Genomic DNA, 17,663 nt, shown 5'->3' with positions numbered 1-17,663 from the left:
CGCGAGCGTCAATAATGAGGGACGGGCTCCTTTCACCTCGCGTGGCTTTCATCCGGGCAGCCGGCGCTCGGGCGATCGCTTCTCGCTCCTCGGCGGATCGTTAAGTCGAGAGGCGTGCGAGGAGACAAGCTGCGAGCTGAGAGAAAGGGAGAGAGCCTCTTCCGTTGGTACATCGTCTTCCGGTGACTTCCGGTGCCGGGGCAGCTCGCGATGTGCCGGAGCCATTGTCGGGCCGAGTGCGCAAGCGGCGCGTAACAATCGGGTCTCGAGTTTCTCGGCACAGGGGGGCGGTAGCGCGCTCTCGCTCCCTCTCCCGGTATTATTCGCGCTCGACTCGCGCTCCATGCTGGCACGCTGGCGCATTAGCGGCACTTTCGGACCGCTGCCTCCTCGACAAAGTGTTCTCGTTGCGCCGGGAGAAAATAAGAGAGAAAATAAGAGCGCGCGCTCAAAGAAAAGACGACGGGAGGAAGAAAGGAGAGAACTCGGCTCGAACAAATTATAGATTTGGTCGACCGTTGGCTGCAGTCATCTGCTTATAAATGAGAGCCCACGGAGCGACGAGAGAGTGAGTGAGTGAGTGAGTGAGTGTTGTGTGCGTGTCTATCTGTCTGTGTGTGTGTGTGTGTGTGTGTGTGTGTGAGAGAGAGAGAGAGAGAGAGAGAGAGAAATACTAGTGCAAAAAGTACCAAAGTACTGCTGGGAGGGACTATGAAAGCGAGCGTACAGTCGGCCGAACGTCACTCGCTCTCTTTATCTACCCCCCCCCCCCCCCACCAAACAACCGAGTCCCGACCCCCTCATTTTACTTTCGTTAGTCGCGCGCCTACTTGGCCAACTCTTTATTTCCTATTTCCTCCTCCTCCTCCTCCTCGACGCCTGTTGCTACGGTTGCACGTGCACTCGCACGCAGACTCATTCTTTGTGAGACGGAGTCGAGCTCGCTCGATCATCTCCAGTTGATAATCGCGTTGTCGCCAATTTTCTACTCGACGACTTATTTGTTCGTCAGCATCGGCTTTCCCAACGGTCGCGTTGCCCATTTACGACGCATTGCTCAGCGACTCTATGGGATTCCATTCGCGGTATAACGATAATTCGTAACGATGGCCTGGGGATAGAGGACCTGTAGTTGCGATGTAAAAGAGGAAGAGGGACGATTATAAAGCGGGATGTGGTCGAGAGAAAAGGACGGAGAAAGGAGTAAGCGGTGATTCTTTTATCTGACTGATGTCCTTTGACCGCGTCAGTCAAACGCACGCCTGTAAAATTACTTGGGAGGCTGAAGTCTATCGGCGAGTCTCTCCTGAACACACAGGAGACAATTTGGGGTGTGAAAAATATTAATAACATCGCCGCTGCAGCAGTAACGGAATAAGGGACGCGACGTGGAAGGGCTTGGTGTACTTTCTCCCTTCCTCTCTCTCTCTCTCTCTCTCTCTCTCTCTCTGTCTGTCTCTGTCTCTGTCTCTGTCTCGCTGCTGTTGAACGTTTGACGGAGATATTCGTCGTCTGGGTATGGTGGCGCGATATCGGCTCGGTATCGGGGCTGAGCTGAATATAGGCGTGCAGGAAAGGGTACGGGGGTGAGACATTGGTGGGGCTAAGAGGGAGGCAGAATCAAGGCAAGGAAGGCATTGCGCGAGGGGGTGGCAAGTGTTTCTGTCAGTTTAATAGCTCCGCGCGCGCGCGCCCTAACCAATCCACCCACGCGGGCGCGCCTTGCCTTCCTTCTCTTACGACATTACGCTGTCGTCACTTTACGTGTCGAAAGTTGCGCTCGCAAAGTTTATCCCCGCCCTCGCTCGGTCTTCGGGGTGCTCTCTCCCATTCTCTGTTAAAATTTACTTAAATTTGACAATCTGTTGATAACGAGACTCCATGTACTTTGCATGCGGTCAAGTACAGAATATACTGATATTTATGATTTATTGCTGATATTAGTCGATGGATTCTTATTATTAGTGGGCAAATATTTTCAATATTTGTCATGTTCATTTTTAATGTCCAACTTAATTTTCAATTTCTTCACAGTTGTTCTGAGATTAAACTCGCTCCTTAATAGACGTTTCAATGATGAATCAAACATTATTTTCGTCTAACTAGGAATACGAAGAGTTCGTATGAGAATATATAATACGACTTATGGGAATAAGGATAATGTAGTTAGTACAGGATAATATGGTGGTTAAAAGGATTTTGCCTCCGTAAAATTACGTTCGTCAAGATTGCATATTGATATGCATTCTTAATAATTATGTTCATTAAAAAAAAACTTTTTTCACACTATGAATTAAATGCTAAAACTATCATATATTATAACATTTAGACGATTATATAAAGATTTTGGTAAAGTAAAATATTACATTTTAAGGTATAGTTGTATGCGTAAAATTATCGAAATTTACATGCCAATGATATGAAATGTTGGAATGTATAAAGCTACTGGTAAAGCGTAAAAACTGTATAAAATATGAATAAAAAAATACATGAGATTTGCGATTTGTATGAATAGGGAAGAGAAGAATATTTTCATTGAATTTTCCAATTCCGCGAGAGTCAATTTAAATCACTTTGTCTTTATTTCTCTCTCTCTCTCTCTCTCTCTCTCTCTCTCAATCTCAATCTCAATCTCAATCTCTCGTCTCACTCTCTCCTCACACTTTTGTCCCACCACGACGTCACTAGGCGAGAGAACCTTTTTGTGGGCGTTTATAGGATCGAAGCGTCTGAGAAAGCAGGGCCAAAGAAAAGGTGATATTGGCTTATTTAACGCCGTTGTAAATCATACTAGCAAATACCGTCACGCGGATGGATAGGGCGTGCGACTACCAGTAGCGATAAAGTATAATATAACTGCACAAGCGACATATGTTTTTCCGTGTTAAACTACCCAAGGTAATGCGATTTTGCGAAATGAAGATTTGTTCCAGGGTCGTTTTTTCTCCATGGGACACTCGCCACCGCGCGCTAGACGAATTTCCGCGAGACTCGCGACTTTGGAGATATTACAATTGCGCTTTATTCTACTATAGCGCGCCAAATATATGCTTTCTTCAATAGAAATTTAAAGCGCTTTTAATGCCCTCTTTACTAACTTCAAGTTAGTACGATATTTATTTTTACTTTACAATACCCTTCCTCATCCATCTTCTTAATATTTAATTTAAAAGGCGCTCTATTATATTTTTTTTATTACGATTATATCGAGAAATGCCTTTAATGTGGAGATTTATGTACAGTAGAATGGAATTTTTTTTTATGAAATTTATGAAAAAACAAGACGAAATTCTTTCATTGACAAAGCTCCAGTAGTCTCCATTAATTTTGTTCATAATTTTGTTTATTATTTATATTATCGAGTGTTTATATTTGATTATTAGTTGGATAATTAATTATGAGCTGTTTATTTGAATATTTAAGTCGTCGAAACAGATTATAGGGATAAATTAGGAACAGGTAAGTTAGTATGGAGTCAATATGTAAACTTTTAACTCTTAAAATTATTTAAGTGAATTTGTGACAAGTGTTGTTGGCCTCTAAGTACAATGTAAATGAAATACATATAAGTGAATGAATATGTGAGAATCATATAAGGAATATGAGCGGAAATGATAATAGACGAAGAGATAGAGTATAGTACTTGCTGTCTCTTTCAATACGCGTGAAACTGTATCTTACATGAAAAAGTTGGAAACAACAGTTGATAATAAATGCTTTTAAAATCACTGATGAGCGACAATTTAGGCATTAATCGAGTGATAAATATGATTTAACGCGTTCATTATTTATCTGAAAATTTCATTAAAACTGTTAACATGTTAAAAATAACAGATTATTAAAGTAATGAAATTGATGAATTTTTGTTTAGATTTTGTATTATCACCCAGGCACGTATTTGTAAAATGATTTTATCAAGTAATTTTTTGTAACGTGCATTACTTCGGATTATGCCCATCTGTAATTCCTAATTAATTCACTAGACTATGTGTGTAAATAATTAAAGTACTTGCTAAAATAATTGACTAAATTAAGTACGTAGAAGTTCTCTGTCTACTTTCAAGCCAATATAATAAAAATATCTAAATAATACATGCTTAAATACTTATTTCAAAAGATACAATTACAATTTTAAATTCTAAAAATGCAATGCAAAGGCACGAAATCGATCGTAATGTAGATTTCTATTAATTACTTCTTGTCATAATACAATTGCATTGTCTAACTATAAAATTATAAATTCTAATCTTATTCCCTTAAGGGTTTTTTTTTAATATTGTTAAATCATAAAAGTCGTTTAGTACGGAAAAATGCGGGATCCTCTTAGCTAATCTCAAATTAATAAAAATATCAATGCACATCTATATATATATATATATATATATATATATGAATTATATTTCGTTACTCTCATAGGTATAATTAAAAAATCTAACACGCACAAGAATTTTTATTCCTCCCTATTAGTTAAGATGTACAAAGGTCGTTAAAAATTTTTTTGTTGCGGAACAACAGCTGCTCCAGTTTTGCAATATTATCTAGACAAGAATTAAAAAAATACGTCACGTAAACGAGGACAACGCCGTCGTGCACGAGTTTTTTTCTTAAAATAGAAATTTTTCCCCTCGAGAATGCGCGGAAAACGAAGCGGAAACCGGAGCTTGAAATTTTCAAGCCGGATCTGCAACAAGATATTACAAACCGCAAAAAGAGAGAATAAAAACGACCGTCTAAGTCAACGTACTTGACGTGTCGTCACGCGGCAAAGTAGTCGCAGCAACAGCTTTGGCGCCGACCAATATATGGGGGGGGGGGGGGGGGGGGGGGGGGGGTCCTGCAGCTCTTGTTTTGCTGACCGTGACTCTACGTGGGGTCTATCTTATATGGCTATCTCTCTTTCTCTCTCACTCATTCTCTCGTTTTTCCTGATTTCGGTTTGCTTTCGACTTGGTTGAAAACTGAAAAATCCTCATCTCCTTGACATCATCAACGAGCGTTTGGGGCTCCAACGTGAGAAAAAAATATTGTTTCCTCCTCTGACCGTTGCTTGTCGCGCTCATCAAATTTTCTAAAGCGTTTCGTTAAGAAGTGCCACGAGTTTTACATTGAAAAAAATTCCCTTTCGATCGAATCGGAAATTCCAATGAAGCTGCACCCTGCTGTATGAAATTTCACGTCATTTTTTCTCATGACGAGATTTGCTTGTTGTTCCAGTTTTTCAACACCATCGCGTACAATACAATGTCCGCACTATGACATCTCACCAGCGATACATTCAATAAGCTTTAGATAACATTTGTTATGAAATACTCTACAACTTCTTGATACGTAATTGGATAATGTACTAGTAAACGGTATAGGCAATTTTATATTCTATAAAAGTTGAAATTCCAGCGACTAGATATTTCTGACAAAAACAGAGACCACGAGTCAGGACATTATTCTTTTGTTACTCTTCGAACGTCAGACACGCGTTTCCTATGCCTAATTTAGCGATATATAAATTGCGGCATTACTCCACGTACATTTCATTACTTCATCTCGCAAAAGTAGGATATGAAAGGATACGTATAGCCAGGTTGCCTTGCCTTAACTCGACCTAAATGTCGCGGCAGCCCTACTCGTATAATTGCCTCGAGCTTTTCATGCCGAAATTGCACCACGTCGCGTCGAGCGACAGTCAATTCTTCATTTTCCCCGAAAGATGTGTCTCGCTCTCCTCCCGGCCTTATCAAATCCTCTCCGCCCTCTGCCTCCCTGCCCCGCTAGCGGAACCCCTCAACGCCCCCTCGACGCCCCTTCGATATCTCCCGTCGATACCACCACCGCCACCGCCGCCACCGCCGCCACCACCGCCACCGCCGCCACCGCCGCCACCGCCGCCGCTCGTCATCCCGCCTCGGCGCTCCGCTCGCCGGTCGCTTTTACTCGGGCGCTCCTTGTCCGGGGGATGCTGCGTGCGACTGCCGCCGCGGCGCTTCACTAGCTTCGCTCTTGGCGGGAGGAGGGGGCTAGCCGAGAGACGATGCGATAGGGGTTGCTCCGCCCGCGGGCCAACCAGAATCCCGGAACGACGATCCTCGCCACACCCCGGGATCGTCCCGAGGGAGAATCCGCGTGCGTGCCATCCTCTTCTCTCTCGACACAGAGATTTCGGATCCTCCAGTAGTCCGCCGGGAGCCGTAGCCGACGTCGCTCTTGAACGCTTCATTTCTCGTGTCTTCTTCGTCTATCGGGCAAATAACGACGACGACCATCGGCATCGCAATCGTAGCAGCAGCAGCACCCACCGTCTACGTGGTCGCTGTCGTTGTCATCGTCATTGCCGCTACCACCGCCACCGGTACCACCATCGACAACACCACCAACACCGCCACCACCACCACCACCACCACACCACCACCACCACCACCATCACCACCATCACCACCACCACCACCACCACTACCACCACCACCACTACCACCACCACCATTGCGCCCATCGTCACCGACACTGGTACCGTCACCGTCACCATCTCCCACGTTGGTTCCTCGTAGAGCGAGTGGCTCTCCTGACGTCGATTGCCACGAATCTTCTTGCCGGTGGCATTGCAGTCATGGCTCTTCGGCGAAAATTCCTGGCCGACGAATCGATCGCGCCTCATACCAAGGCGCACTAGGCACCAAGGAGAGCCTTGAGTGTCGCGTTCGCGCGTTTTACGCACTTCCCCGAGAGGAGGATGCTGGACGGTGTGCGACCCCGAACCCCTCAGTGAGGCTGTTCGCGTGTTATCGGCACTTGAGTGCGACTCAAGGATTGTAAATATTGCGGTGTCGCGATCTGACGTGTCGGCGAACGTCGTCGAGATGGATTGTCTCGATTTATCCAACTCGATGCTTCATTATAAGAGCAGCGGTAAGTTCTTTCTTATCTAGCCGATGCCGAGCCAATGGCTATTAAAACGACGTAGATATTGACGTTATATTAGTTGTATGGACGGGTGGGGTAGGGGAGGGGAGTCAGGTAGTCGAGAAGCCGAAAAGCCGAAAAGCCGAGGAATTCGTTTAAATTTACCAACGATCGAACGGTTATGGCGATATTGCTCTTATCCGAAGCTTATTGATAATCCCCTGCGCTGGTCCAACACTAGTGTGCATGTCTCATTGCCATTGTCCACATTAACGCGCACCTTTTCCCCTGATTAATATCGTAGAGAAGCTGATAGGAGGGCGATTATAATCGTTGTATGTTCGAAGATGTAGTTGAGGGAGGACGGTAAGACGGTAAAGCGTTTACGAGGCCTCGATCGAAATATTGAAAATCAAGGAGATCGCAGTTAATTTACGCCAAAGATAATTAATTGAAAGTTCAATGGCGTGCGGCAGCTGCTCCGTCTCAATAATTAGCACGTCAAATATGGTGTCGACATAAGCATCATCGTATCACCAGGACGTCCTGTGGTCAGAATGCGGTTTTACGGCGCGTGTGAATAGACGCGAGCAATCGCCGGCAATCCCATAAGTTCGCCTCTAAAATTTGCCTAATTATCTTCGCTTATCCGGAATGACTCGGGCAAGACGAATAAAAAGAGAGTCGAGGGAAGAGAAGAGAAAAATTGCAGATTATGTCAATTACGAGAAGACTGAGAGTAATGCACTGCTGCGGCAATCGATGCGATGCACAAACTCTTGGGTAATAAATAATAAGACCATGGCCGGGAACAGTACTGCATTCTTCGATTATTCAAACGTTTGAGTATTTCTTATATAGAATACAAAAGAAAAAAAGAAGAAGAAAAGAAAATTGCTTCGATTAAGTGGAGGTTTACGATGTGAGCGTAAAGTGGACAATCTTATTATGATCTCATTGTAGGCAAAGCTCACGCGTTATTACAGCTTTCACCATAAGAGACTTGTTTAGTTAATTCAATTGTCAGGCTCGAAAGTAAATATAAAGAAATGACCGGTAATATTGCCTAGAGATACATTAAACGCTCGTATACGCACGTATGTATTACGCAGACGCGCGCGCGCGCGCAAGCGCTCGGCTTTAATGTACCGATGAAAAAGAAAAGAGAGAGGCTAAAATGCCTTTATTATTGGCCATTCTCCTTTCTCGCCGAGATGTCAACATTCTTGAGTCGTAATCTTGGCACTTCGGACTAATCAAGCGGCTATCATCATCCACGGCCTCTGACCATGTCGAGACACAGTAGTAAAGTCTTTGGACTCCCCTTCGATAATCCCTGCACTAGTTCCGCCATCGTAATAAGTGCGATCCCGACGGGAGCTAAAGAGCATTTCAAGGGTTTCTAAATATTGTTGCAATATCATTGCCTGAAGTTTATCGGTTGTTAGTTTAGAAGGCGTTCATGTCGAACGACACCCTCCTTCGGATCAAGGCACTTCCTTTACGCGGTGACGCGCGATTCGCTCTTGCTGATCTTGCCGAGCGACACACAAACTCTTCGCTCCAACTATTCTTCTTTATCTTCCTAATCGCAACGAACTCTCTCCCATATATCGCAATTGGCTTTTACTGATAGTAGTTTTTTATTTATAGCTTTTTTTTTTTTTTTTTTTTTTTTTTTATATATATATATATATATATATTGGTATTTCAACGAATCGCGATATTGTTATTTTTTTGTAACCATAAAGCTGGTGTTGAGAGAAACCAAATTAAGAAAGAATAAAGAATGATTCAATTGCGTAATGTGATCCATAATTTTTTTTTTTTTTTTTTTTTTTTTTTTTTTTTTTTTTTTTTTGGTATGTTTTTGTTTGTTTTTCAGTTGTTTTCATTTGACAGCAGTACTTTCGGGAATAGTCATAAATAAAACAGTCGAGTACGAGTTAATGTTTCGTTTTACTTGTACTTCTTAAGAATATTCAGCGAGATAGTGGATAAGATGCGATTCTGGGATAGAAAATAATTAGAGTAACATTTGATACCGCTAGAGAAAATATATTTCAAGTTAATAAATCAGGCTTCAATTTATGATTACTTATAAATACGATCCTTTGAACTTGTGAGAAATTTGATGCTTAAAAAAAATAACCAACAGATAATAAAAGCATATAGCTAGTGTTCAAAACATCCTCTCTTCTATTCACTCGAATCGTATCTGCGTTATGCCTAAGTGTGTGTCAAAAGAAAAGAAAAACAAAAACAAGAAAAAACTGTAAACTTTGTTGAGCTGTGCATGACAAAATTAGTCTCACCTTGGCGACACTTGGCTTTCTGCTATTTCGAAGAGTTATAAAAACGAAGGAAGGAAATGTAAATAAACCGAGCGACTATCTTCAAATAAATGTCCATAAACATCATCTTGTGTATGTATCTTTTAAGTATTGTTTGTAAATTGCAAACTATCCATCATTGAGCAAACAATAATAGTGTGATTTTTATTTGTAAAATTTTATGAAACTTCAGTGATAAGTTAAAATTGATTGAGGCATGTTGTGTCCGGGCTATACTGTCACAATGGAAAATGCTAGATTTATATCAGACTATGGACATTGCAGACCGAAAATCCTTTTATACAATAAAAATAATGTAGTGTATTAAGTGAAAAAAAAAGTGGAGGGCGGAAGAGGGTAAAAAAAAAAAAAAAAAAAAAACAATTGTTAAATCTACTAACACGATAATGCAAAATTATTATTAATCAATAAAAAATTTTATTTAAGCTTGAGAGCATAGTGAAATAAAACTATGAAAAATATGATAAAATTTTTGTGATAGTGAGCAGCCAACTTTTATGTATATTACTTCTATAATTTTTAAGCGAATTTTTTTTTATTATGAGACCTTAAAACATTCTTTATTAAAATTAGATTTTTATTATCAGAGGGAATTTTATTGCTGTGCATATTTTAATTGATGAAAGTGTAACGGTCTATCTGGATTGTTTCGATGGTTGCTAATAAAATTAAAAGTTCTAGAAGTTAAATATAATTCGCCAATTTCGATAGCAATAAATACGCATAATATAAAAGTTTTAAAATGTTGTGTACAAATTTAAATTTATTATTTGTGTAAATCGTTTTCATAAAACGAGTAATAAAGTCATGCGCGATAAACGCACTACGAATTAATTAAAATTTGTCTATTACACTTCAATAAAAATCTTTACGCGGGACGACAGGTTTTTCATGTGGAACGCAGAGGTAAAAATGTAAAAAATTTTTACCGTGTGTTTTAATTGCGGAAAATCGTACGGAAACGTACGATTTTTACTACATCTCATACGTAATAGCAGGCCTGATTGCGCGTGCATTAATGAAACGGCATTTCGTTAAAAGACCAAAGTAATTCATCCTCTCGTATGAATTCTGCGCGCTCGGTCACCTAATTTATGAAAAGAAAAAAAAACCGCAATCGTGACGGATGACAGAGATTCGCGTAATGTTGCTTATCACAATACGATACATAGCTGCGCCCCCTCACCCACCCCACCCCAACCAAGCAACCCTCTACCGTACCCCAATAAAATCTTCAACGGTAGTTCATTAAACCGCCTGACCCGTGGGGCTCGGAATAGTTTCGGCCCTATCAGGCGCCGCCGCGGCTGTCGTCGGCTCGGAAGACGCTGGCTGTGTCGAAGGCCGCGGCCGCGAGAACTCGCACGTGCTAACGCAAACGGGCGCTGCTCGGATTACATTTTTCAGGAAGCAGCGACGAGGGCGAGGCAGCAGGTGGGAGCGGGGGCGGCGTGGGCTCGGCCGGGGGCGGCAGCGAGAGCCCGGAGATGGAGGAGAATGGCTCTCTGCGCTCGTCCAGCAGCAACAGCAGCGGTCACAACAATCCGCTTTACCGGGAGCCCAAGTCCCTGAGCTCGGGCGGGCCCGAGGCCCACGACGTCTTCCGGGACTATCCGCAGGCGAGGCCTGCCCACCAGCAGCTCGATTATCAGCGCCTCTTCGACGAACAACGGCACCTCGACGCGGGCGCCCAGCACAGCGAGGAGGAGAGGAAGCCCTGGGACTTTAGCGTGAAGCAGTCCTTTCAGGCCCGCAACTACGTCAAAAGGGACTACCGCGACGACTATCGTTAGTTTTCTACTTATTTTTTTTTAATTCATTTTCATGTATTAAAGCTATTCGTTACTTGCCTTCTACATAATTTTCCTTTTTATCCTTTGATTGTACCCCTTTACTACGCTATTATTACGTTCGGCGCGGCAAATTTCGAAGAAAGGGTTTCCTCGCTTGGCCGTTTCCTATCAGCCCGTAAAAAATCCTATCCACCCATCCCCTCCACCCCTATTTAGTGTCGGCTTCATTTGTATCCTTAATTTAATTTTATGCACTGTGCCTATTATCATTTCGTTCTTTCATTTTGGAAAATTGATACAGACGCGATTGTATAGATAAGAGCTGCTACAAAATTATTATCGACAGATAAGATGATATTAGATATTTTCGGCTTGCCTTCATCAATATTGCCGCGGACTGGCGCCGGAATTGGGACGGGGGAGGGGGGGGGGGGTTCCCCGAAGAAAACGAGACAAAACCGACCTCGAAACAAAGTGAGTTTTCATGCTTTGCTTTGCTTGTAGGTTTTTGTAAACTAATGTGTTCGGTAAGAGTGGGTATATTCTTAACGGTCGTAATGTTTTTCAAAATCATTATTCTTTATCCGTTACGCCTTACTGTTGAATGAACGTATAATAAATGTATTAAAATTACATAAATTAAGTATTGAATGTATTGCTCAATATAATATTTCACACTTAATTATTAAGTCTGTACATTTAATTATAAAGTTAGTATATCCTATTGAGAAAATCTTTGATACGTATCTTTTGCTAAAGAATTTAATTTCAACTGTTATAAAAACTTCCTCGAGTGATTGATGAAATTAATTTGTAGTATTTATTTTATGGCATTATTGTTGGTATATATTATTTTATTGACTAATAATTTATAGTCGTAGCATTCATTCCGAATCTCGTATTCATTATATAAATTGATTTGCAATTAGACAATGTTGTGACAAATAGAAGTCAGGGCGTTGCATTTCTTAATTATGTTATCATCGATATAATCTAAATTTCACTGAATTTCTGTCCTTGCCTTTTTCGGTTCGAACTCGTCGATTTATTCAATGCATTCAGACAATCTAAAGGACATTGTATTTATTTTACTTTTATGTATTTTCCTTTATCACTGTATTATTGAGAATATGACGATTTATTGTTAATAAAAGTTTCATTCCATATCAAAGAAAGAGATTTCAAAGATTTTTGACTTTTATGAGCGATTATATCTATTTGTATTAATAATAGTAGTAGATTAAATAATTATATGATAAAATATTTTCGATGAAATTATATGTTCTAAAAATAAGATTGCAGAAATAGTCAATCTTATCTTAGATTCCTAATTAGATAAATACAATCAATTAAACAAGTATCAAATATATATATATATATACATTTATTTATTTATTTATTTATTTATTTATTTATTAAATAATGCAAATTTTCTAAAAATTAGGGCTTTTTTTAGTTCAAAAATTATTTTTCTGAAAAAGTGCTTTATCTCTTTGGCTTGAATAGAATATAATAAATTTATAGTAATCGATCGAAATAGGAGTGACGATTCTTTAAATAAAATGCAATCATTATACATAACACAACAACAAGAACAATAATAATAGTGGCGATGATGATAACAATGACAATGATAATAATAACAGTAATAGCAACGCCAAAAAGTAATATGTCGAATGAGATAAAGGAATATCGATCGTTAAAGTTATAATAATTAAAAAGATTAATTAATTATTGATTAATTAATAATTACAAGAGCGTCACACCTAAATGTAAATTAATTTTCTTTTCTGCAGATGATACTTTGAAGGAGGAAGCAATTAGCTCGCAGGACCATCCAGTTTCAGACTGGACAAATTCCGTGCCGGACAGTGTAGAGATCAGCGTCTCGTCCTCGGGCACCCCATACATCCGGGCGCGAAAGGACATAACAGAAGGGACGAGGTTCGGCCCATACATTGGAAATTGGTACAACGCCGACTTCAATCCTGCCAATGCATGTGAGGTAAGTCAGTGGGTCGGTAGCGTCGATCTGTCGGGCAAACTTAATGGAAAAGGCCAAGCCGGCAGCGAGAGAAATATTCAGGCGCCTGTTCGTGTAACAATCGATAACAACTTATATCGGGGATTCACGTTCCACAATATGATCTTCGGCGTATGATCTCATCGCGGCGACAGGGAGTCTCTTTGCTGGGAGTTGAGGACTGGCGCTCGTAGAGCCGTTTGAAAGATGATCGATCTGTTTACAACGAAGAGAGTTGGTGGAATGTATTTTCACTTGTTTTCTCTCTCTCTCTCTCTCTCTCTCTCTCTCTCTATCTATCTATCTCTCTCTCTATCTATCTCTCTCAATATATATATATATATATATATATCTCGCTCTCCTTGTTCGTCGTTTGACCTTCTCTCACTCGGTCCTATTCTAGGGCCAATAGCGACAAGTCTCCTATCCTACTGGCTTAATCCCTGGTATTATCCGGCAGATGCCGGCAACGACGAAGTCGTCTCCATTGCCACGACAGCGACCACCTGGTTCGCTTCATTCGTTTCGTTTCTAGCTCTCTCTCTCCCTCTCCAACTCGCTCACTACTCATCCCATATTTATCGCTATTTCTCTCACTCTATATATATAGCTCCTTCTCTATGACCTTGTTCTCTATGATATTTCGTTCGCTCACACGAAGGTGTCATCCGTGTTGACAGATCTGTCACTTTCTTCTGGACACCTTCCCGGAGATTTCCAAATTTTTGACTCGAAAAAGGAAGAAGAGGAGAGCTCAAGATAAAGGCGCATCCGAGCGAAAACTCATGCCTTTATTCTCACTTTCAGTGACGATCAATTCGGACAGACCATCGCTCCAAGCTTCTTTTTCCTTTCGATATTATATATTAGCAGGTAGTACATGTCGGTCGCCGAGAGGCATATTTCAGACAAATCAAACAAACAATAAAAAAAAAAAAAAAGGAAAAAAAAACACAAGAATAAAATGCAATCGGCGCCTCGATACACAATATCTTACAACGCTCAGCGTAAAATTATTTTTTCCTCTGAAATCTTGCAGCCGCATTGATAAACGCGCATGCTGGACCTAATTTGAGTTGCGGTTTGCCGATGATAAGATATTTAACACTTGTCAAATTAAAATTCTATAAACGCCTTAGGAAAAGTTCACTTTACATGTTATTCGTGCACTTTAGATATTATAATAATAAAATAATTGGCCAGAGTGAGTAATATATCGCTGAAATTTTTAATGCTAAATAATTGGTGTTATGGGCAAAAAGTAGCTGCCCCACGTAGACGTGGAGGTCCAGCAGGTGAGCAGCAGATTGAATATCATCGCGTCGAGGGTGTTACATAGCTCTGAACTAATGTTAGGCGGTGAGGCGGTGGCAATCGGCCGGGCATAAAACGGAGATTGATATATATCGAAAGTGCCGGGGCTCCGGTTGCAAGTAAAGTTGGTGGAAAGTCGCACGTGAGGCATCAGTGGATGGTTTGGTCGGCTACGACGAGCGAACTGCCCAGAGAGACAGAGAGACAGAGAGAGAGAGAGAGAGAGAGAGAGAGAGAGAGAGAGAGAGAGAGCGACGAAGGGTCGGCGGGTGGAAGGGGGCTGGTCCGAGGGGGTGGTGATAGATATGATAGCGAGAGCGCATGTCGCACTGACAAAATGTAAATGGCTTCATCCATCTAACGCTCGACAAAAAGGCAGCCAACGGGGGCCAACTGTCGAGCGGCGATTACGGGATAGATTAAAGCAAACTACCCCTTCGTTTCGCTGGACGATCTATCAAGGTCCGGGCGCCGGTGGTCGTTGCTTTCGCGCCACGGTAACGCGCTCTTTGTGCCTCGACGTGCCCTGCCAATTTTAAGAATTTCACACGGACTCATCCGGAGAGGAGCTCGGCTTCGGGCTGCGTTTCGGGTAATCCGCTCATTCTTACGAGCGTTTCCGATCGCTTGGACGACTCGGGTTTGTCGCTCTTTATATCCTCTCCCTGTAAATTGCAACTATTTCGGGCCTCGAGAGCGCGCGGATACATAGGGTTATCGAGATCGCGGTCGGATATAGAAATGGATGCACGGCACAGCCGTAGAGATTTGATAGGGGCTGGAGGGAAGTAACGAATGCGGACGAAGAGAAAGGAGAGCGATGGAGTGCAGATGATTTGAGAAAAATTGTCTCCCTTTTGCGCCGTTACTTACTTACTTACCCTTAATCCTTTTCTCACATCTCGAAATGAAAAAAAAAAGAAAAAAACGATATAATAATAATCATAATAATAATAATAATAATGAGAAATAGGCAGGAAGGGGGAAGGAGGGAAAGGAGGTGTGTAAGGGAGCGCGCGAGGCACCGACCGATCAGCCATGCGAAACCCGGCAAACCGACGTTTTTCCCCAAAATTTCATGTTTATGCATCGCACCTAGAGGAGACGCAGTAAACCGGAGGACACGCGAGGGAGAAAAAAAGTCGGCGTATAAAAGGTTTGCCGCCGTGTAAAAGGCGAGATCTGCCGTGGACGGGTATCGATATTACCTCACCTGCTGTGTATATCCAAACGAGACTTTTTTCGCCGGAATCCCCGAGCACGCTGCGATTGGAAATGGGATGAGAGTGGTGGGGGAGAGGAGGGCGCGAGCGATCGAAAGAAAAAAAGGGCTGGCTCGTCGGTGTGCGTGCGTGCGTACGTACGTGCCCGAGCCTCCGAGTGCCAGAGAACGTGCGAGACACAGAGAGAGAGAGAGAGAGAGAGAGAGAGAGAGAGAGAGAGAGAGATAGATAGATAGATATATAGATAGATTGAGAGAGAGAGAGAGCGGGAGAGTGGGAGAGACGAAGCGAAGCGAGAAGCGGGGCTCGTAGTTGCGGGTACGTTTAGCTCGTTGACGCGTAATCAAATGGCGGTGCGTCGTGCTTTCGTGGCAGCTAAACCAATCTTGGGCTTAGTTCGTTCGCGCGTGAGGTCTCGCACCCCTTGTGACGCCGGTGGAGCGCGGCGAGAGGGCACGACGCCAATTTGCCCGATGATCCCGGTCCTCGCGCCCAAATGATCAATCCATGCCGCGGACGACACGCGATTCGTCGTTAAGCTCGTTTATTTTTTCCTTGCCGGAGATGCGCACCGCACGACTTCTACCCGTAATCCCATTTTCCGGCTGCTGCCATTCGATCCACTTTGTTCGCACTAACTAAGGACACTACTGTCGGCGGTTAACGTTGGTGGTTAATTAAGCCATGACTCTGGTATCACAGTGCTTTGAATTTGCTAGTTTCATTACTTTTTGGCGTTGAGTACTCGCTCGATACTACTGTACATCGACACCTCACTCCTTATATGCCACATAGTTTTTCTTTTTCATTTTCTTTTTCTTTTCCTTTTTAATTTCATTACATCTCTTCGCCCACTTACTTTACGTGCTTTAGGAATATTGACGTTCGTCGTATCCGTATATTTAGCCACTGAGCCGTTAGAATATTCCATAAATATGTGACGTTGGCGTTATCGAACACTCGGTATTTGATTTTAATTATAATTGGAGATGTTAATTATTACTATTATGTAGACGAATATCGTGTCTCGTTATAGAGTCGTTAAAAATATATATTTACGCATGTTTTACGCGCTTCCATATAATTATTGGTCCAAAAGACACGAGGTGAACAATAACGATAACCACAAACGCGCAGGACATTATTATCGGATAGCAGTGCGTGTCGTTGCAGGAAGATAAAAAGACGTAATCCCGATTTGAACGTGCGTGCGCAGGCCGGATTGGAGGAAACTCCTTCGTCTATAACGTTTTCGTGTTCGCGGGGCCTCGGCTCCGCTCCCCTGGACAATATTGCGGTCGTCGTTACTTCCACGTGATTGCAAGTCTCCCTCCCGCCCGCAACCCCAATCGAGCCATCGGCGTCGCTCCAAACTAACTGCCGGATCAAGCAGCTCCGCTTGTTTTTATCGTGCGCGCAGAGAAAAGATTGCGGTGAGAGATGACGCGGTGAAAGTGGCGGGCGGAGCAGGACGAGAGAGTAGGGACGCCGAGCGAACGCAGCGTAATTTTTTGCCAAATCGTGTGTAAAGCCGCGTGCTGCATGGGCCGCGTTTGCCGCTGACAAATTATATAAATGGTCAAATCCGGGGAAATTGTCATCGTGCACGCGTCGCCACTCGGGTACTCCCGTCTCCCGAGCTCTTGCTTGGATTTGGTGGAGAGTAGCCCGAATGCGACTCGACGCCTAAGACGCGGACTTGTCGACTTGTCATCGGCCGGTCAATTCTCAAAAGTGTACCGATGGGACTGGGGACGAGAGCGCTTCGGGCTGTAAAAGTTGCGAAAAAACCTTGCCGAATAGACGTCATATTGAAAAAGTAGCAGTTGCGCTAAAAAAAAAAAAAAAAAAAGAACCCCCCGAGCCTTGTGCTATGCTCGCATGTAAATAGACGACATGGGATCCCACCCCCACCTCCAGCCCCCTCGCAATTAGTCGTCTGAAACGGATAAATTTTAGTTTATGAAATAATGCTATTTGGCACGAAGTAAGCATTATTCGATCGTAATGAGGAATTGCCGATTGGATGCGGAAATAAATTATACGAGTGGATCAAATTCAATGG

At 42.6% G+C, this 17,663-nt stretch overlaps 2 protein-coding genes across 2 annotated transcripts in view; one reads left to right on the top strand and one right to left on the bottom strand.

Moving 5' to 3' along the window:
* LOC105359026 (glycine, alanine and asparagine-rich protein-like) overlaps positions 1-6,646 on the bottom strand; it is a 56,762-nt gene extending 50,116 nt beyond the window's left edge. The window contains exon 1 of the mRNA XM_011495501.1: positions 6,464-6,646. Coding sequence (XP_011493803.1) covers positions 6,464-6,646 — 183 coding nt within the window. The remainder of the gene's footprint in view (positions 1-6,463) is intronic.
* A 185-nt stretch (positions 6,647-6,831) lies between these two features.
* The window catches only part of LOC105368679 (PR domain zinc finger protein 16), a 40,596-nt gene continuing 29,764 nt past the window's right edge, over positions 6,832-17,663 (top strand). Inside the window, 3 exon segments of the mRNA XM_011507748.1 lie at positions 6,832-6,897; positions 10,653-11,033; positions 12,835-13,043. Of these exon segments, the coding sequence (XP_011506050.1) occupies positions 6,849-6,897; positions 10,653-11,033; positions 12,835-13,043 (639 nt within the window). The 5' untranslated portion in view covers positions 6,832-6,848.

The sequence above is a fragment of the Ceratosolen solmsi genome, unplaced genomic scaffold (assembly GCF_000503995.2).
Source record: "Ceratosolen solmsi marchali unplaced genomic scaffold, CerSol_1.0 scaffold1, whole genome shotgun sequence".
Classification (NCBI taxonomy): Eukaryota; Metazoa; Arthropoda; class Insecta; order Hymenoptera; family Agaonidae; genus Ceratosolen; species Ceratosolen solmsi.
This window is presented reverse-complemented; position numbering and strand designations above follow the sequence as displayed.